The sequence below is a fragment of the Mustelus asterias genome, chromosome 17, assembly GCF_964213995.1.
Source record: "Mustelus asterias chromosome 17, sMusAst1.hap1.1, whole genome shotgun sequence".
Classification (NCBI taxonomy): Eukaryota; Metazoa; Chordata; class Chondrichthyes; order Carcharhiniformes; family Triakidae; genus Mustelus; species Mustelus asterias.
Window position 1 is genome coordinate 64,894,319 of NC_135817.1, and position 21,414 is coordinate 64,915,732.

Below are 21,414 nucleotides of genomic sequence, written 5' to 3' on the forward strand. Positions count from 1 at the left end.
CACTGGGAATGTCAGTGTGGGAATGACACTCGGAATGACACTGGGAATGTCAGTGTGTGAATGACACAGGGAATGTCAGTGTGTGAATGACACTGGGAATGTCAGTGCGGGAATGACACTGGGAATGTCGGTGTGGGAATGTCAGTGTGGGAATGACACTGGGAATGTCAGTGTGGGAATGACACTGGGAATGTCGGTGTGGGAATGTCAGTGTGGGAATGACACTGGGAATGTCAGTGTGGGAATGTCAGTGTGGGAATGACACTGGGACTGTCGGTGCGGGAATGACACTGGGAATGTTAGTGCATGAATGACACTGGGAATGTCAGTGTGGGAATGACACTGGGAATGTCGGTGCGGAAATGACACTGGGAATGTCGGTTCCATGAATGACACTGGGAATGTCGGTGCGGGAATGACACTGGGAATGTCAGTGTGGGAATGACACTGGGAATGTCAGTGTGGGAATGACACTGGGTATGTCGGTGCGGGAATGACACTGGGAATGTCAGTGTGGGAATGACACTGGGACTGTCGGTGCGGGAATGACACTCGGAATGTCAGTGCGTGAATGACACTGGGAATGTCAGTGTGGGAATGACACTGGGAATGTCGGTGCGGAAATGACACTGGGAATGTCGGTTCCATGAATGACACTGGGAATGTCGGTGCGGGAATGACACTGGGAATGTCAGTGTGGGAATGACACTGGGAATGTCGGTGTGGGAATGACACTGGGAATGTCGGTGTGGGAATGACACCTGGAATGTCAGTGTGGGAATGACACTGGGAATGTAGGTGTGGGAATGACGCTGGAAATGTCGGTGTGTGAATGACACTGGGAATGTCAGTGCGGGAATGACACTGGGAATGTCGGTGCGTGAATGACACTGGGAATGTCAGTGTGGGAATGCACTGGGAATGTCAGTGTGGGAATGACACTGGGAATGTCGGTGTGTGAATGACACTGGGAAAGTCATTGTTGGAATGACACCGGGAATGTCGGTGTGTGAATGAGACTGGGAATGCCGGTGTGGGAATGACACTGGGAATGTCGGTGCGTGAATGACACTGGGAATGTGGGTGCGGAAATGACACTGGGAATGTTGGTGCGGGAATGACACTGGGAATGTCGGTGCGGGAATGACACTGGGAATGTCGGTGCGGGAATGACACTGGGAATGTCAGTGTGTGAACGACACTGGGAATGTTGGTGCGGGACTGACACTGGGAATGTCGGTGCGGGAATGACACTGGGAATGTCAGTGTGGGAATGACACTGGGAATGTCAGTGTGGGAATGACACTGGGAATGTCGGTGTGGGAATGACAGCTGGAATGTCAGTGTGGGAATGACACTGGGAATGTAGGTGTGGGAATGACGCTGGGAATGTCGGTGTGTGAATGACACTGGGAATGTCAGTGCGGGAATGACACTGGGAATGTCAGTGCGGGAATGACACTGGGAATGTTGGTGCGGGAATGACACTGGGAATGTCGGTGTGTGAATGACACTGGGATTGTCGGTATGTGAATGACACTGGGAATGTCGGTGCAAGAATGACACTGGGAATGTCGGTGCGGGAATGAGCCAGTGAATCGCCCTGGGAATGTGGGTGCGTGAATCGCACTGGGAATGTGGGTGCGTGAATCGCACTGGGAATGTGGGGTGAATGAATCGCACTGGGAATGTCATTGTATCTGTGAATTACATCAGGGATGTGGGGTTGTCATTGTTTTGGTGAATTTCAGTGGGAATGTCGTCAGTGTATCTGAATTAGAATGGGGATGTGGGATGTCAGTTTATCGGTGAATAAGAGTGGGGATGTCAGGTTATCGGAGAATTAGAGTGGGAATATCAGTGCTTGGCTAAGTTTCAAAAGCTACAATTGTTTCAGCAGTGGGTTCTTAATTCAGTTTAATTGAAGGAACTACCAAAGGATTAGCTGTCTTTGTGAATCAAATTAGAAGTTTGTATATATAAGGGATTAACCTCTTGAGAATTTAAAACTTTGAATGGGTTTAATGAAAATGAGTTTTCTTTTCACTATTGTGTGTGTAGGAATGAAACCTGTATTAGATTTTTTATCTCCACATGGCTCTGAAATCTGCCCTTGGTGAATTCTGAATGAGTGGTTATGGAGGTTGCATAGGGAGGGGACATGGGGTTGATGGCAGTCATGAGCTGGCATGGGGTTGTGATGAGCTTTGAGGAGCATTTGGGAGGGTGAGGTCTAGAAGGCTGAACAGCCTCTGAAACAAGTCTTTAAAGAGCCAGAGAACTGAGAGAGGGCCTTCTAATCAGCCTTGGCACTTGCCAACCCTAGCAGCCACCTAGGATCTACTTCCATGGATGCTGGGCCCATCTTGATTCCACACCCCACTTCCCTTGAGTAACAATTAGATCTAATGGAGCCCTTTAATCTGAGGGGTATCTGTCAAATTGAGAAGTTTCCTAATGTGAGCAATACACCTTGGAAACAAAACTCTGTCCTGCTTTTACCTCACCGGGACCCTCTCCCAAAACATTGACCTTGTTGATTTTTGTACAAAAGCTTAGTGGACCTACCATGTGTTTCCAGCAATTCTGGTTCTTGTTTCAGATTTGCAGTTTGTTTTTCATTATTTATCATTTGAGTTTACTTTTCCTGGTAATTGCACTAACTGCAAAAGACATTCCGCCCACCCCACCCCTGCCAAACCACAAGATGGCTGTACTAATATGGACCACACTAGCGTGCCTATCATGCTAAACTGTATCTGGGCTCCCTTCCAAGAGCAGTTCATCCCATCTGAAATACTACTACTGTCGTCCTTAAGTGGTTACAATTATTTTATTCACATTCCAAAATTATATGGTGACAATAATAATAGGTTTGATGTCACTGAAGGTGCTTTGTGACCTCGCTGAACTGGTTCTGCTTTCAAAACTGTTCCTGCGAAATATGTGCAACTGCGGCACTACCTCTGTGTTGTGGCAGGTTTGACTGATGATTAGATGGTATGTGTATCATTAAAGGCAAGTGGTATGAGAAGAGCACATATCTCCTCCCGCTTATGGTTTAATAAATATATCAACGTTTTGGTGACTATTATAGTGCTTAAGTTTGCTTCCAAATGAGGAGATTTCAGTATTTGCATTTATATAATGCTTTAATGTGTAATGGAAATATTGCAAGGTTCAGCACACAAGTAAGTTCCTTACGAATTACAGTGAATTTTGTTATGTAGGGAATATTATTTCCATCATGCAATAGCTTGGCTATTTTGGTGACAGGTATTTTAGCTACAAACATCGTGAAGTTTTCCACATAAAAATGAAAAATAAATCCAAGAATTTTTATGAAATATTTGAAACCGTAATTGAGGTTAATTATTCCATCATGATTTCAGTGACCATTGCATTGAACGTTTCAATATTCAGATGTATTTAGGCGGCTTGTGAATGTTTTCACTTAGATTTTAAATTATCAACTTCTGCATTTACTGCTTCTAACTTAGGAAAAGAAGAAGTAGTTCCCGCTCGAAGAACATTCACTTCAAAATGCTGAAAAACAGAAGGACCATATGCACATCTGGTTCCCTGTTATTATTATTTTTTGCAACAGAAATCACATTTCCATTTCATTGATGCAAAATGGAAACTGGTTTAATAGTTTTGGTAAAGTCTGCAAGAAGGTGTGTGGAAGTCAGGGAGCGAAGCAAGAAAGGGCAGAATGAGAACAACAGATTGAGCGCAACAGAAAGGATTAGAAAGGGGAAACGTGGATGAGAAAGGTTTAGAGGGATATGGGCCAAACTCAGGCAAATGGGGCTAGTTCAGTTTGGGAACCCTGGTCGGCATGGATGAGTTGGGCCAATGGGCCTGTTTCCGTGCTCTATATCTCTATGAAGTGTAATGTGCACGAGGGAAATCAATTGGCCAACAACTAAATTGAGTTATATTTAATGTCTAATTATAAAGCCTCCCTCTGGTCACTCAGGTTTGTCTATAGGAATGTCTGTGAGTTCAGTTTTCATTTGTAGCTGTGATATTTCTTCCTCCTTGCGTTGTCTGCTTCTCTTCCTGCAGATTTAACCTTACATTTACAATACACTTGGCATTTATCTATGCTCACTAATGTCTTAATGTTCTCACATGATTTGAATTTAATTTACATGACTATGTCTAGCTTAATGTTCCTTTATAACTTATCACACTTCACTTTAGGGGGCTTCCTTTAGTTTTTTTTAATGCTCCTGTGAAGCTCCTCTGGAGATTTTACTCCTTCACAGTTGTTTTACAATGCAGGTTATCGTTATAATCTGTTCTGAAATCTTCCCAGGTTTCTCCTGGCTTTTCTATTTCCTTCAATTTCTGATTTGAGAACGATCCAGGTCTGATTTTTCACGCCTGAGATGGGTGGCGCGAGTCAGGAAATTTCCTGGCCCACTCTATACAACTTGGGAGAAGTATCCTGGAATGATGGAAGGGGGTGGATGTGGGATAGAGTTGGGCCCGCTGTCCCCCCAGCCACTCATCTGATGAAGGAGCAGTGCTCCGAAAGCTCGTGCCACCAAATAAACCTGTTGGACTTTAACCTGGTGTTGTGAGACTTTTTACTGCCCCCAGATGCAGATCAGAGGCAGCCACAGGGGCTACCAAATGTCAGGAGGGGCTTTTAAACTATCCTGGTTGTTTTGTTAAATTTTAGGACCTCTATCCCTCATCCCTTTGCACTCCAGCACCTATCCCACCCACTCTTGTGCTAACTCCATATCTGCATCCCAACTTAATGCCAATGCATACCCTCCCGAAACACCCCATGATCCCTTTTTGCTCCCATGCCAACTCATTTTGACCCACTCCCCCACCTCCGTTGCCCCTTATAACCTGCCAATCCATCCAGTATCTACAATGAGCAGACCTCAGAAGCCATGCTGAGATGAAATAAAATAAAAGTCTAAGTGAGTATTGCTTAAAAGAGCGACATTTTGAAGTTTTTTTAATCTTGCATTCATCAGGACACTTTGCAAGAATACCAATATAAGGGGAAAATAACAGTCTATCCTGTATGAAAAGAATGTGCTAACTGGTTGGCAAGCAGTATTATATTGATAGTGTTGTACAGTCTTGTAATAAGTGCAGGACAAAAAGCTTCAACATCTCTCTTATTTTCAGCAATACTCAAATACTGTACAACTGAAGGTCTAAATATCTATTACAGCCTTTTATTATAGTAAAAAGAAAGCCCATTCATGAAAGCCCATTAAAAATTTTTAAATCCCCTCAAGTGCTTAATCCATTATAAAACAGATGTTTAGTGATAACCTCATGTCAAGTAGTATTGATCTTTTAATAACCTTTAAGAACTGTCAATGAAAAGGTAAACTTACGATAACCCCCTTCACATTAAGGAAGATAATTATAGGCTGTGGAAAGAAGCCAGGTATTAATAATGAAATTATGATTGTTCTGAAAGAAATGTTAACAAACAGCTTTTGTAACTAATAGAACACATTTTTTTCAACTGTCACTGACAAGGGTAGACGTTTTTTTTAAAATTACAGGTCTGGAAATTTAAATAACTCAGCTTGAGTTTTATGTTAATCCCTCACTGATACAGGCAGGCTGTTTTTTTTTAAAGAGTTGGGGATTTAAATAATGATGTGGAGATGCCGGCGTTGGACTGGGGTAAGCACAGTAAGAAGTCACACAACACCAGGTTAAAGTCCAACAGGTTTATTTGGTAGCAAATACCATAAGCTTTCGGAGCACAGCTCCTTCGTCAGATGGAGTGGATATCTGTTCTCCAACAGTGCACAGACACAGAAATCAAGTTACAGAATACTAATTTAGTATTCTGTATTCTTAGTATTCTGTAACTTGATTTCTGTGTCTGTGCACTGTTGGAGAACAGATATCCACTCCATCTGACGAAGGAGCTGTGCTCCGAAAGCTTATGGTATTTGCTACCAAATAAACCTGTTGGACTTTAACCTGGTGTTGTGAGACTTCTTACTGGATTTAAATAATATCAAAGTATGACAGTCCCACAGACCTACTCCACTCTTCATGAGTATTTGTGTCCACTATAAATGTTTGCGACTCCCACACAGCAGGTTAAGGCCATTGCTAAGCAAAAACTCTACCATGAGTTTAAATAGTCCTGCGGAATTTTGATTGCCCTTGTGTGTGAATCATGACTTGCCCACTTTCCCTTACTGGTGAAAATGTGATCTGTCAGTTTTATGGGGGTGGGTTTCTCTGTTCCTGCCCACCATTTTTAAATTTCCATGGAGTCATCATGACTCTGCAAAATTCGTAATATTTTGTAAAGATTATTTCACAAAGACTCCCTTGCTATCTATTCCAGTGTCAGCCCAAACAAGATGATTTACTTCTTGGCAACATTTCAGAGTCAGTTAATTGTAAACAAGTTTGTCAAAGATGTTCAGTGTAATGAGAAGATATAAATTATAAAGGAAATGCCAACCTGCCTACTATAGCTAGTTTCTCCTTTTAATCTAGCGGCCTAAAATGATTATGAAATCTTATGATACTAGATAAACCGTTGTGCCTATAAATCTCTCCCACACATTTATCTTGTGCAGCCAGTATAATCTGTGTTATCTCCAGGCCCGCGTCCTTGACGAACTAATCCGCTACCGCTAGTTGGTAACTATTTATTAATTAAATAGTTGCCAACTAGAGGTAGCAGATCTAGTTCATCAAGGAGCCATTGTACAGGTCATTTATTCCAAGAATATTGTCTGAGCTTCTTAGAATTTACCTCCCTGTTTCTATGAGGGCAGCAGAGCATTTGGAACACTACTTTCAAACCAACTTTGACTTGGGGTTACCAGTGCCCCTTGAACTGACTTAAACAACTCAGTGCCTTGGGGAAGAGAAGGGGAACGTGTCGAGGAGAAAAAGTGCTGACTTTTGAGTATATTTTGATTTGATTTATTATTATCACATGTATTGGTATACAGTGAAAAGTATTGTTTCTTGCGGGCTATACAGACAAAACATACCGTTCATAGAGAAGGAAAGGAGAGAGTGAGGAATGTAGTGTTACAGTCATAGCTAGGGTGCAGAGAAAGATCAACTTAATGAGTAAGTCTAATTTATGTTTTTCTTTTCCATGGGTCATACTTGGTCTGTCCTCTTTGGGTTACTGTAACATGTTGGGACAATAACTATGGTTTAACACAGATTCAAAGTGGATTGCATGTTGGCAAATTACAGGGTCCTGTGTGTTAACAGTTAGGTATGCTAAAATCTCCAGATCTACGAGAGGAATTTGTCCAGATTTGGTTATTATAGTTGTACTTGTTTCTACTCAGAATATCTAATTAATGATTATCAACGGATTCTTATGCTGGTGGGAAATGTTCCGCTTGGAGGTGCATTATGAAATCCCCTTGGGCTGGGGGTGGTTACAGGGCACAGTGGGCAAAGATTGGAAGTCACACCTCAAGAAAGCTGCTGGGCAATTGGAGCTGTCAGATCTCCAGTATCGGCAGTGCCCCTCGGAATGGTGACCACTGCCGATACTGCCCTCGGGGCTGGATCCAGCCCAGCAGCTGAATCAGAGGTCTCCCCTGAGTGCCTGATTTGAGAGACCATCCCCTCTGTCACTGCCCACCACCAGTCAGTGCAGGGAAGCCTGCCAGCAGGATGTTTGGCGGGGTCTCTAATACTGCTCGTTAAATCCTGGCTGTGGTGGGATGAGGACCTTGGGTAAGCAATACATGCCGACTTAAGGGCCCCAATTGATCCACTGATGGGCTGGTCGCCCAACACCACTCCCGCCACTGGTAGATGAGGGCAAAGATGGGCGGGTTTTTTGTGTCCCCTTCACCTTCAACCCCACCAGCAGGGTAACTATAATCCAACCCTTGATGACTTATAAAAATACAGAATCAACTAGGCTGCGATCTAGCGGCCCTGTTGGGTGTCCATAATGGCTGCTAAATCTCACGAGTGCCCAAAAAACTGGGATTTGGGCCAGCAAGATCTCAGTTTGAGATCTGCCCTGCCAACTGCCAGTGACATAATCAAATTCATGCCCAGCCAGGGTGTGAACCTGGTTTCCATCAATTTCAATCAATTATCATCTACTTACTGGGCTTTACATCCTGGCATTCACCCACTATGTCACTTCCCTTCTCCCTGGTGGCTTAACGCCAAGCCAGTGAGAATCACTACTGGTTTTCGACGATGAAAATCAGTCGCGGTGACCAACCGGAGGTGAGAAGGTGCCTGTACGCCCCAGGGATTGGGGGACATGCCTGGGCATTGTCCCCTTGTACCCTGTTTGTCTCCAGCATTGGACAATATGTTAAGGGCACTGGCGAGGGGGTTACCCTCCTTCATTGGGGAGGCGGTGTTCCCCCCCTGTGTCGGGGGGGGGGGGGGGGGTATCGTTCTCCTTACCTGCCGGACAAGGGGGTTCCTGATGTCCATTGAGGGGTAGTGGGGAGGGCCTTACATTTAACTTTGAGATTGGGGCATCTTTTATAAATGGCGCCATGATCTCAGATCCCAGGCGTTGCTGCTGTGTTTAGACCCCACCCCTCCAAATGGCTGTGTGATCCTTGCCTATACTGTGAAATTGCACAAATCCTGTTTAATCAGGGGAGAAAAGGTGGCTGCGAGACTAGCAGGTTTCAAACAGCCTTTCTCGATTGGTTCAACACTCTGCAATCTTGAGAAGATTGCACCCAATCCGTATGGATGTAAAAAAAAGTCTTTTAACACACACCAAAGCAAACTGCTGTAGATGCTGGAAATCTGGAACAACAGAAATACTCAGCCGGTCCAGCAGCATCTTAAGATCACAGATTTTAAATGTTGAGCTGAATATGAATGACCCGCACCCAAGATTAACATTGGATAAAGTAAAATCCATGTGTGGCAGTGTGGCTCCTTTAAGCGGTTACCCCTGAGGGCTGTGTCATTGGGCCGGACCCTATGGAGAGCCAACGCGGGTAGCTGAGCCAGAACAAGGACACGCATTGGAGCATGGGGAGGAACCTCAGTTGGAGTTGGGAAGCAGAGAGTGTAGTCATGTCTTTAACTCTTAGAGCTATAGAACGCCTACAGTGCAGAAGGAGGCCATTCGACCTATCAAGCCTGCACCGACAACCACCCCACCCCGGCTCTGTCCCCAGAACCTCACGTATTTACCCTGCTAGTTCCCCCCGACACCAAGGGGACATTTAGCACGGTCAATCAACCTAAGCCGCACATGTTTGGAGTGCGGGAGGAAACCGGAGCACCCGAAGGAAACCCGCGCAGGCAAGGGGAAGAACGTGCAAACTCCTCACAGACAGTCACCTGAGGCTGGAATCAAACATGGTCCCTGGTGCCGTGAGGCAGCAGTGCTAACCACTGTGCCACCGTGCCGCCTATTGCTTCTGCCCATTGCTGTTGACCATTACTTGTATATGTATATTTACCTTGTCGGTAATAAAGCCTTCTTAACAATGAGTCGTCCTCAAGCTATTACACCACAAAGATCATTCGATATGTCTGGGCAGCTTTCTTCAAGGTCAGTGGTGCGTACCATCACTTCACTACAGACTGCAAAATCCAGGCCAATATTTAAAGAATGAACGATTAATAACACTGAAGTATAAACAGTTAAGAAGTCCCAACTTTGATTTATCCCAGTCTCCATTGCCTATAATTCCCCATTCTGTTTTTGGATATTAGTATTTTATAAATTTGGGATAAACTTTAGTCCTGTGATGTATAAATAATAAAACATTCAGTGTTTATCGGGGGTAGAAAAAGAAGTAGAGTACAGGGAGTGAACATTCTTTCAGTCATTCGTGCTGGAATGTACCAGGATAAAAGGTTACTCCTGACAATGTGATCTCACTTCAAAAGTAATTCATTGGTTGTGGTGTGGTTTGGAATTTCCTGAAGGAGGCTGTGAAATGTAGCATGTGAGTACCAGCGTTGCCTTTCTATTCCTGTTGCAATTGTTTCTTTCAGGAATCGTGACTTCAGTGCAAGGCACAACTCTTGAAATGCCATTGTTCATGAAATTCTGCAAGAGGCAACAGTGAAACCAGCAGAACGACGGCAAAGAAACAAATGCAGATAGGCAACGCACTCCTCCGTCTCCAAATCTAACATGGAGCCAGAAGAGTCGGTGCCCTTGCAGAAATTGGCAGGCAGAATTACGATTTACAGCATTACAGGATGTCTTCATTGTCTCCGTACAAAGTCTTTTCTGACCAGAATGGGTCTCCCGTTCGTTGAAGTCAATGTGAAGGACAATCCGGAGATACACCAGCAGATTATCAATCTCACCGCTCGTCTTACTGTACCACAGATCTTCTTTAACAACATCCATGTGGGCGGAAACGATTTCATGAATTTGGTAGGTAAAATTGGTTATAAATATATAACACGGGCGATTAAAATGAATAGGATTTTTCCATTATTTCTCTTTCAGCTTCTGCATAACTTTTTTAAAAATTTGTTTAGTAAAAGTTCCCGCCCGGAAAACCGAATTAGAGAAAAAAAAATGTCAGGACAATTGTGTTGGGACTAGGGACTAGTTTTAGAGAGAGTTGTGATTACTGCTTAAGAATGCATAAAAGGCTGTGAACAATTAGGGTGGCACAGTGGTTAGTGCTGCTGCCTCACAGTAAGAAGTCTCTCAACACCAGGTTAAAGTCCAACAGGTTTATTTGGTATACCATAAGCTTTAACCTGGTGTTGTGAGACTTCTTACTGTGTTCACCCCAGTCCAACGCCGGCATCTCCACATCATGACTACCATCAGCCTCACAGTGTCCAATCCCGACTTGGGTAACTGTGCATAGTCTGCACGTTCTCCCGGTGTCTCCATGGGTTTCCTCCGGGTGCTCCAATTTCCTCCCACAGTCCAAAAGCCGTGCTGGTTAGATGCATTGGCCATACTAAATTCTCCATCGGTGCACCCAAACAGGCACAGGATCGGAGATTTTCACAGTAAATTCATTGCAGTGCACAAGCTTACTTGTGACACTAATAAATAAACTTAATCACCAAGTTCAGGTTTCTCTCCAAACAGGTTGAGTCTTACTGTTTGAGGTCCTGTCACAGAAAATGTTGTCCTGCATCTACAGCCGATTATTATAACCCAAAATTTGCCAACATTGATGGAAAAAGGAGGCAATTTTCCACAATACTATAATTTGTGAATGATCTATCTGTGTAGAAAGATTTAAGCTTGCTTGCCGCTCCAACATCAGGAAATATAATAGACACCCACTTAATCTGGTTCAACCTGTTCTGACAAACCAATACATTCGAAATGTTTAAGGTTAACCCTTCCTGGTTCAACAGCCTGGATAAGGTGCTCTTTCGGAGAGTCAGTGCAGACTCGGTGGCTGAATGGCCTCTTTCTGTAGGGATTCTATGGTACTATTAAGTAAGGCAAAATACTGTGGATGCTGGAAATGCTCTTGGGCCAGGCAGCATCGGTTTGTCGAGTGTTTCCAGTATTTTCTGTTTGTGCTTCAATATTAATGAAGAATTGTCCATAAAATGTAGTTTTTTAAAAATCCAGCCTATAATATCCCCATGCAGCCACTCTCACAGAGCTGCAAAGCAGTAGTCGAGGCCACTGATTGATGCAGAAGCAACAGTAAGCTGAACTAAAACACTGGAAATACTCAGCAGGTCAGGCAGGGTCTGCGGAGAGAGACAGAGTTAGCGGGCAGATTCTCCATGCAACCTGCCGCGCGTTTCGTGGTGGCGGAAGCGGTCTTCCATTGGTCGGCAGCGGAATCTTGTGGTCCCACCGTTGCCAACAGGGTTGCCTGTCCAATAAGTTAAAGTAAAAGTAAAGTTTATTTATTAGTCACAACTAAGGCTTACATTAACACTGCAATGAAGCTACTGTGAAATTCTCACAGTCGCCACATTCCGGCGCCTGTTTGGGTCAATGCACCTAACCAGCACATCTTTCAGACTGTGGGAGGAAACCAGAGCACCTGGAGGAAACCCACGCAGACACGGGGAGAATGTGCAGACTCCACACAGACTGTGACCCAAGCCGGGAATTGAACCCGAGTCCCTGGCGCTGTGAAGCAGCAGTGCTAACCACTGTGCCACCGTGCTGCCTCTCGCCACTGAAGATTATAAATTGGAATGTTGCAATGACAAAATCTTCTGGTGGACACTTGTAGGGATAGTTTTGTGATTGCACGTCTGCCTCAACAACTTTCTCCTGTTGCTTTAAAAAGTGTGAGCAAACAATCTTGACGTACTATTGTCAGATTACTACAGTGCAGTAATGTAGAAACTATAGATCACTTCCTTTCCCATCAGTCACCAGAAGATCTCGCTGATCTGATTGAATTAGTCAGGAATAATCCAGTACCTCCTGATGCACCTCCAATCCCTCAACCAGTAAAGGCTGAAGAAAAAGAACCATTTGAAGGTTAGTAGAAAATAAGGTACCGTACTCACTATTTATAACCTTTTAAAGTAGATATACCAGCCAAATATGGCAGGCAAATGCTTCTAACTTTGGTTTACATTTAGTCCAGTTTCATTTGAACAGTGAAAGCTGAAAAGTGTTTGTTATCTCCTGAAGTATTCCACAGTGGATGAAGGATGCCATAATTATATTATAGAAAAACAGAAAACGCTGGAAAATCTCAGCAGCTCTGACAGCATCTGTGGATAGAGAATAGAACCAACATTTTGAGTCAGAATGACCCTTCGTCAGAGCTGATTTATTTTACACTCTTGCTGAAATTCCACGTTAGACCAATCCACCTCACTTTGGATATGGGGCAAACTCCAGAAACAGACCAGTGCTGGATAGTCACATGAGCAGCCTGGGAATGGAGGGATACAAACGATTGGTCTAGTTGGACCAAGGAGCAGCACAGGCTTGGAGGGCCGAAGGGCCTGTTTCCTGTGCTGTACTGTTCTTTGTTCTTTGATACCAAAGCAAAATTTTGAGTTTACTGCGTGAATGTAGTGAGTGAACTGGAAAATTGACCAAGGGGAAAGACAGTAGTTGATCGTTACCTTAATTAGAGAGAGCAAAGACAAACATGACATTGGTTAAGTTTTTTTTAGAAGTATACTTTAAACCAGTTTAACCATGCTGTTTCCAAATGTACGGTTGCTTTTGCGTAGGGTGTGCTGGGATTGGGCAGTGCCTGCTGAACAATCCTGAGTGTGCTAATAGCTACACTAGAGGAATGTGTTTGAGCTTTGGGCCTTATTTGATTTAGCTGGGAGTTTGGGAAGCCTATTGTCTGCCGTTGCTTTCTCCATGGCAAAGCCTCCACCAATCAGAGCTGACATGCCAACCCATCAGCAGTCTTTGCTCCCATGGTAGCATGGGATCATTTGGAAATTTGGCATTCTTGTGTTTGTCCTGATGAGTGCAAGATGAAAATTTTACAACACAGTAACATGTCTCTCTTTTCAGCAACATTCAAATGGCAATATGTTTTCAAGTCAGGGTGGTGTGTGACCTGAGGTGGGCCTTGCAGGTGGTGGTGTTCCCATTCACCTGCTGCCCTTTTTCCGTGGAAGATCACTTACTGGGTTGTTGCAGTGCATCTTATAGATGGTACATTCAACATCCACTGTGCATCAGTGGTAGATGGAGTGAATGTTTACGAAGGTGAACTGGGTGCAGTTAAGCACATTGTTTTGTCCTGAATGGTGTTTGGCTTCTTGATTTGATTTGATTTATTATTGTCATGTGGATTAATATACAGTGAAAAGTATTGTTTCATGCGCACTATACAGACAAAGCATACCATACATAGTGTAAACAGGGGAGAAGGAAAGGAGTGGGGGCAGAAAGTAGTCTTAGTCATAAGGTGTAGAAAAGGGTGAACTTAATATAGGGTAAGTCCATTCAAAAGTCTGGTGGCAGCGGGGAAGAAGTCGCGAGACTGGCCAATGCTGTTGGAGCTGCACTCATCCAGATGAATCTTCACTTCCATCGCTCTTCACTTGTGCCAATTGTAGGTGTTAGAAAGGCTTTGTGGAGTCAGGAGATAAGTTGCTCACTGCAGAACAACCCAGGCTCTGACATACTGTGGTAGCCACAGTATTTATGTGGATGATCCAGTTAAATGTCTGGTCAGTGCTGACCATCAGGATGTTGATGAGGGGAATTTGGTCACGGTAATAAGATTGAACTTCAAGGGGAGGTGATAAGACCATCTTAGTGGACTTGGTAATTATCTAAAATCTGTCTGACTCAAGCTTATTTGCAAATCTAGTTTGGTGTAATGGCTATATGATTTAGAAGTATATTTTTCATCCATTTTTGCGGAATGCTTTTGTTTTGGTACTAAGCCCAATTAGTTTAACATGGTTTGGAGATTTCTTGAGCTCGAAAGTGTGATAGACAGGAATTGGCATTAATTATTATGTTTAATTTGTGCTTGATAATTCATCTTCACTGCATGGTTGGACTTTGTAGTTTCCCATAAATCCTTCCCGAATGTTTTGGGTATTCCATGCTGTACTCGGTGGTAAGAGAAAAAATATTTACAAGAATTCAACATTAGGATGGAATATACTATTGCCAAAGTGAGAGTTTGAGTACGGTACAGTTCTGATGACCATGAAATATTTTGTGTTGTCTGAGAGTTTTGTTGTTTTTGTAGTGTGTTTATCTGAAGCACAGATGCTGTTTCCAATCTGGTATTTGTGCTGCTATTGTTTCAGTTTATAATTGAAAAGGAAACTATATTTTTAATTTTTAAGCTCAACGAAGACAAATCAATCATACTGAGAATTTTCTGTTTTGCATATGAAGGTGCACAGCAAAGGGTATTCCTGTGCCTTTGCAATGTAACCTATGTAAGGTAGAATGTAACCTCGTCTGAGGGACAGAATAAACTTTCACCTCGGCATGGATTAATCAAGGATGGTCATCATGGATTTGTTAAGCGAAGATCGTGTCTAACTAACTTGATTGACTCTTTTGAGGAAGTCTGCATGGGTTTTAGCAAGACTTTTGGCAAGGTCCCACATGGCAAGCTGGTTTTAAAAAAATAAAAGAACATGGTGGTAGCGAGGCCCCTTCAATGGGTGGTTGATAGTGGATCACATGACCCTCCAAGGGACAATCAGAAAGAAGCATGTGAACTGTCGTCACCTGTTGGGTGTTGGGATGTGGGACCAGGTAAGAGGGAACCTTCAATGTGAGCTCGCGAGTCGGTTGAACTAGATCTATATCTGTACTGAGCTTGTTTCTATATAGTTTTAACTATCCTTCAATAATTCACCATTGTGATTCAAGGCTTCTTTGTTGTGATCTTCGCACTGCAATATCCGTGAGATCTAAGGGAATGTAGCCAGCTGGATACAAAATTGGCTCAGTGGGAGGAAACAAAGGATAATTGTTGATGGCTGTTTTTGAGACTAGGGGCAGGATTTTACAACCTTGCTCATCCTGAAACCGTAAAATCACGCCTGAGGTCAAAGGACCTTCCCATTGTCCACTCCTTGCCCGCTCCAATTCCGTGGCGGGAGGGACGGTACAATTCCGGCTTAGAAGGCAGTTTCCAGTGGGGTTCCACAGGGCTCAGTGCTAGGTCTCCTGCTTTTTCTAGTACATATTAATGATTTGGTAAATGTAGGCGGCATGATCAAGAAATTTGCAGAAGACAAAAAAGTTAGCCATATGGTTGATAGCGAGGGCTATAGACAGCAGAAGCTATCAACGGACTGGTCAGCTGGGTAGAAAAGTAGCAGGTGGAATTCATTCCGTAGCAGTGTGAGGTGATGTATTAGAGGAGGTCAAATAAGGCAAAGGACTACACGGTGAGAGGATTCTGTGTGGTGTAGAGGAATTGAGGGAACTCGGAGTGAATGTCCTTGTATCCCTGACTGGTAGCAGGACAGGTTAATTAGGTGGTTAAGAAGGCATATGGAACCCTTTCATTTAGAGGTATAGGATATAAGAGCAGGGAGGCTATCCTGGAACGGCACGGTGGCACAGTGGTTAGCACTGCTGCCTCATAGCGCCAGGGACCTGGGTTCGATTCCAGACTTGGGTCACTGTGCGGAGTTTGCACGTTCTCCCCGTGTCTGCGTGGGTTTCCTCTGGGTGCTCCGGTTTCCTCCCACAGTCCAAAGATGTGCAGGTTAGGTTGATTGACTATGCTAAATTGCCCCTTAGTGTGTCTTGGGATACGTAGGTTAGAGGGATTAGTGGGGTAGATATGTGGGATGACAGGGATAGGGCATGGATGGGATTGTTGTTGGTGCAGACTCGATGGGCCAACTGGCCTCCTCCTACACTGTAGGGTTTCTATTAGTAAGGCCACAGTCTGAGTACCGTATGTAGTTCTGGTCACTTTATAACAGAAAGAATATAATTGTACGAGAGAGGGTACAGAGGAGGATCATAGAATCCCTACGGTGCAGAAGGAGGCCATTCGGCCCATTGTGCCTGCACCAACAACAATCCCACCCAGGCTCTATCCCTGTAACCTCACGTATTTACCCTGCTAATCCCCCTGACACTAAGGGGCAATTTAGCATGGCCAATCCACCTAACCCACACATCTTTGTACTGTGGGAGGTACAGTCATCCAAGGCTCAACTCATCAATCGATAGTTCCAATGCGCCACAGCGAAAAACTGCACCAACCTCCTCAGAAGACAAATATGGGACACGGTGGACAGAGTACGCTTCGTCGCCCAGTACTTCCCCGGAGCGGAGAAGCTACGACATCTTCTCCGGAGCCTTCAACATGTCATTGATGAAGACGAACATCTCGCCAAGGCCATCCCCACACCCCCACTTCTTGCCTTCAAACAACCACACAACCTCAAACAGACCATTGTTCGCAGCAAACTACCCAGCCTTCAGGAGAACAGTGACCACGGCACCACACAACCCTGCCACAGCAACCTCTGCAAGACATGCCGGATCATCGACACGGATGCCATCATCTCACGCGAGAACACCATTCACCAGGTACACGGTACATACTCTTGTAACTCGGCCAACGTTGTCTACCTGTTACGCTGCAGGAAAGGATGTCCCGAGGCATGGTACATTGGGGAAACCATGCAGACGCTACAACAACGGATGAATGAACACCGCTCGACAACCACCAGGCAAGGCTGTTCTCTTCCTGTTGGGGAGCACTTCAGTGGTCACGGGCATCCAGCCTTTGATCTCCGGGTAAGCGTTCTCCAAGGCGGCCTTCACGACACACGACAACGCAGAGTCGCTGAGCAGAGACTGATAGCCAGGTTCCGCACACATGAGGACGGCCTCAACCGGGATCTTGGGTTCATGTCACACTATCTGTAACCCCTACAACTTGCCTGGATGTGCAAAATCTCACTTGCTGTCCTGTCTGGAGACAATACGCATCTCTTTAACCTGTGCTTAATGCTCCCTCCACTCACATTGTCTGTACCTTTAAGACTTGATTAGCTGTAAAGACTCACATTCCAATCATTATTCGTGTAAATTGAGTTTGTGTCTTTGTGCCCTGTTTGTGATCAGAACTCCCACCCACCTGATGAAGGAACAGCCTGTTCCGAAAGCTAGTGGCTTTTGCTACCAAATAAACCTGTTGGACTTTAACCTGGTGTTGTGAGACTTCTTACTGTATGCACTTCAAGTACCACAACCTGCAGGGCTGCAGCCCAAACACTGGAAGATGGGATTAGGCTGGCTGGCTGGCTTGTTTTTTCAGCAGGCACGCACACGATGGGCCAAGTAGCCTCTTTTTTGTGCAATTAATTTTCTATGATTGTCTGAAACAGTAGTTCTGAAACCGTATGACTATAAATCATAGGTGTGTCCAAAAAATGTTGTAGGAAGTCATGTTATTTTTCAAGAATTTTCAATGTATCCACTGTTGAAAACTTGTATTATTTGCTATACAGAATTGAAAAGCAAAAGAGATGAATACGCAGACTTGATCTTGGAATTTAAGAAGAGCGGTGTTATTGGCAACCACTGGTCTTGTCTGAAAATGCAGCAAAACAGTTTCACCGGGAAGAAGCTGGTCAACTGGCTGATGGAGATCAAAAACCTTGGTGAGTCTGTGAGGTGAAGTTTCTCCGACACATCCTGATTTTTAAATATCAAAGAATAAAGAAAATTACAGCGCAGGAACAGGCCCTTCGGCCCTCCAAGCCTGCACCGACCATGCTGCCCGACTCAACTAAAACCCCCAACCCTTCCGGGGACCATATCCCTCCATTCCCATCCTATTCATGTATTTTTCCAGACGTCCCTTAAAGGTCACTATTGTATCCGCTTCCACTACCTCCCCCGGCAGCGGGTTCCAGGCACCCACCACCCTCTGTGTAAAAAAAAAACTTGCCTCGTACATCTCCTTTAAACCTTGCCCCTCGCACCTTAAACCTATGCCCCCTAGTAATTGACTCTTCCAGCCTGGGAAACAGCTAATCATCTCAGCAAACACCTCCCCTCTCTGATTTGCTTGCAGTTGTACATTGTCGTGCAGTGATAACATTTAAAAGCTTCAAGTTCCTTTAGATCACAGTTTTAAAAGATTATTGTGCCGCAATTGATTTATCAAACTGCTTAGTTCTTTGTCTACATTCTGCATGCGCAATTCTGATTTTGATTTTTTACTTTAAAAAAAATTACATTTAATTTTTATTTTAAACGTGCAGCGTTTAAAAAAAAAAATTAAAACGGCTACCAGAGTGTTCTTTCCTAATCTGTACTTTGTTCGGTTCCACAGCACATTGGATTTGTGCAATGGAGCAGCATGACACAGCATTTTTCTGTCTGTGATTTCTCAGTTACCTAATGTGAGCTTCCATTGTTTACATGGAGAGGCAGAAAGTGACAAAGCAGATTGGGAGCCTTTACTTACAGGGAGCTGGGGCGGGAACAGCGGTTATTTTCAACAGCTAAGGTGCCTCGAAACATAGGGAATGGAAAGATCCTGCCTAATCTAGTGGGGGTAGAGGGGAGAAGTGGCATTGTGGCAGGAAGGAAGGGGAGGTCAAGGGGATATTGCAATGTTTAAGTTTATTTGGCATCACAAGTAAGGCTTACGTTGAACTGCAATGAAGTTTCTGTGAAAATCCCCTAGTCGCCACACTCCGGCCCCTGTTTGGCTACACTGAGGGAGAATTTAGCATGGCCAATGCACCTAACCAGCACGTCTTTCAGACTGTGGGAGGAAACCGGGGCACCCGGAGGAAACCCACACAGACACTGGGAGAACGTGCAGACTCCGTACAAACAGTGATCCAAGCTGGGAATCAAACCCATGTCCTTGGCGCTGTGAGGCAGCAGTGTTAACCAATGTCCCACCGTGCTATGGGGTGCTAGGGGAGATCAAGTCAGCATCGGATTGAGAATTGATGGGCTGAACGAAGCACTCCTCCTTATCCTGGCCCCCCAAGCAGTGCACGAAAGACACCAACTTGCCTTCCGTGCTTGCCTCCAGTTAGCCAGCATGTTCCCCGAGCCTTGGCAAAACCAGTTCACAGTCATTATCCAAATAGTTGCTGAAATTCTGACACTGCCAACCACCTTTAAACATTAAAATCATCAACCTACCTTTGAAAACAGGAGTAATGCGGAACCCAGAACAGGAGTAAAGTAGACAATGCGGAACCCAGAACTTTAAGATAAGGGTCCCAAATTTTACTGAATTTTACCGATTTAGTTCGAAGTCAAAAATTCCATTGGTATGCAGTCCAGAATGATTTTATACCAATTCCGAATTGAAAGAGGCCGATCACTAATCCATGAGCAAAGGATATTCTTCCGTGCTGCCAGTGTGAGGATATTGTACATTTTCCCATTCGCATTATTGACCTTTTTTCTGTCTGCGAGATCCAGCATCGGATGCAAGGGATCAAATTCTAAGGCCGTATCAAAGATCTTCTCAAGCTCTTTTAGAACATTAAACCAACAGGCCTTAATCTTGACACAGGACCAAAAAAACAATGCAGATGATCTCCCACATTCACCCGGCACTCCTGGCACAACAAGGATATGGTGGGGTCAAACCTGTGCCACAAGCTTGGAGAAATATGCAGACTGTGCAATTTCTTGAGCTGAGTTTCTTTTGTTCTATTGCAAACTGAAATATCATTGGCATATTCCCAAACATCACCCCATGTCTCCTCATTGATATTTACCACGAGTCCAATGTATTATCACCAGAGTGGATCACCTTTCTGTTGTGAATATTTGGCTTCCAGGGTGGTGGTTGTGTCGGGTTAGGGGAAAGAGGGGCAAAGGGAGACGGTGGGCGAAATTCTCCAGCCTCCCAGCCTCATGCTTCCTGCCGGAAGGAGGTGGCGCATTGTTTGCTAGTGGCGGGATTCTCCAGTCCCGCCGCTGTCAATGGGAATTCCCATTGACATCACCCTACGCCAGCTGGAAACCTGTGTCCGGGAGGCGCGCTGCCAGTGAGACCGGAAACTGCCTCCGGCGTGAATGGCCGGAGAATTCCAGTCAATATCTAGCTTGGTTTGTTATCACAGCATTTCACTTTGCTGCACTTGTCACATTCATCCTGAGAATCCCAGGACAAAATTGGACGTATTTATTCGCAAATCCGTAGAGGATCAAGGAACCATCTTAATCTGTGTTTCTAAAAGGAGGATGTACTCAAAAGGAAGCAGCAGTGGAAAGAACTTCAAAAGCTAAAATCATTTTCAAATGTGTTTTTAAAAACTAAATGTGATCAGTACAGGTTGATTTGGACGTAGCAAACAGTGTTAAACAGGTCTTTCCTGTTCAACTGCCTAATCGTGACAAAAATCTTTACCACGAAAAGCCCTTTACGATCAACACCTGTCAGCTTGGTTACCTAAAACACACACTGATTGTTGTCATCTTGATTTCTGAACTTTTAAAAATGGATGATTTCATCATGAGCAACGGAAGCTTTTCTCTAATTTGCTAGTGTTTCATATCAAATAGTCATGTTTATGACCAACTTGAATAAACAAAAGCAGTGAAACTCGACCTTTAAAGCAAAAAGATTCTTTCTCTGGTGGAGGGGAAGAGTCAATGTGAACTAAAGCTTTTGTCAAAATAACTTTTGCTTTTGCTAGTATACATATTAGTCAGTTGCCATTTGTTTTGCACTTGGGTGCAAAAGGACTCAAAGCTACCAAAGGGTGGGACTTCTGTTGCCTCCTCCAACCTAAAGTTGTTGAGAGGTTTGCACTGTTGTCTGAGTGTGGGGCCAGGAGTAGCAACACTATGGGAAGGGGATTTTCAAGACTCTGAAGATTCACATAGGTGCTGACTTCTATGCTGTATGCTGTGGTGGGCTAAAAATCAAAATGGTGGCTATTTCTTTTAAGATGGTCTGATTGGTGAAAATTGCACCCTTTCAAAAGAAATGTTTTTTTTTGGTGGGGGCTTTCAGGCGGGATGATAAAGTAGCTTATTTCTATGAATAAGAA

General features: G+C 44.2%; 1 protein-coding gene across 8 annotated transcripts in view; it reads left to right on the forward strand.

Moving 5' to 3' along the window:
- Positions 1 to 21,414, forward strand: part of LOC144506558 (uncharacterized) — a 41,342-nt gene that overhangs the window by 1,144 nt on the left and 18,784 nt on the right. For 2 of the 8 annotated variants that reach the window (XM_078232835.1, XM_078232836.1), the window contains exons 2-4: positions 9,988 to 10,378; positions 12,319 to 12,430; positions 17,887 to 18,039. In XM_078232835.1, the coding sequence (XP_078088961.1) occupies positions 10,130 to 10,378; positions 12,319 to 12,430; positions 17,887 to 18,039 (514 nt within the window). In that variant the 5' untranslated portion in view covers positions 9,988 to 10,129. Of the gene's footprint in view, positions 1 to 2,733; positions 3,019 to 6,458; positions 7,099 to 8,611; positions 9,539 to 9,987; positions 10,379 to 12,318; positions 12,431 to 17,886; positions 18,040 to 21,414 lie in introns of those variants that run through there. The other 6 variants (XM_078232837.1, XM_078232838.1, XM_078232842.1 and 3 more) reach the window with 6 other exon arrangements.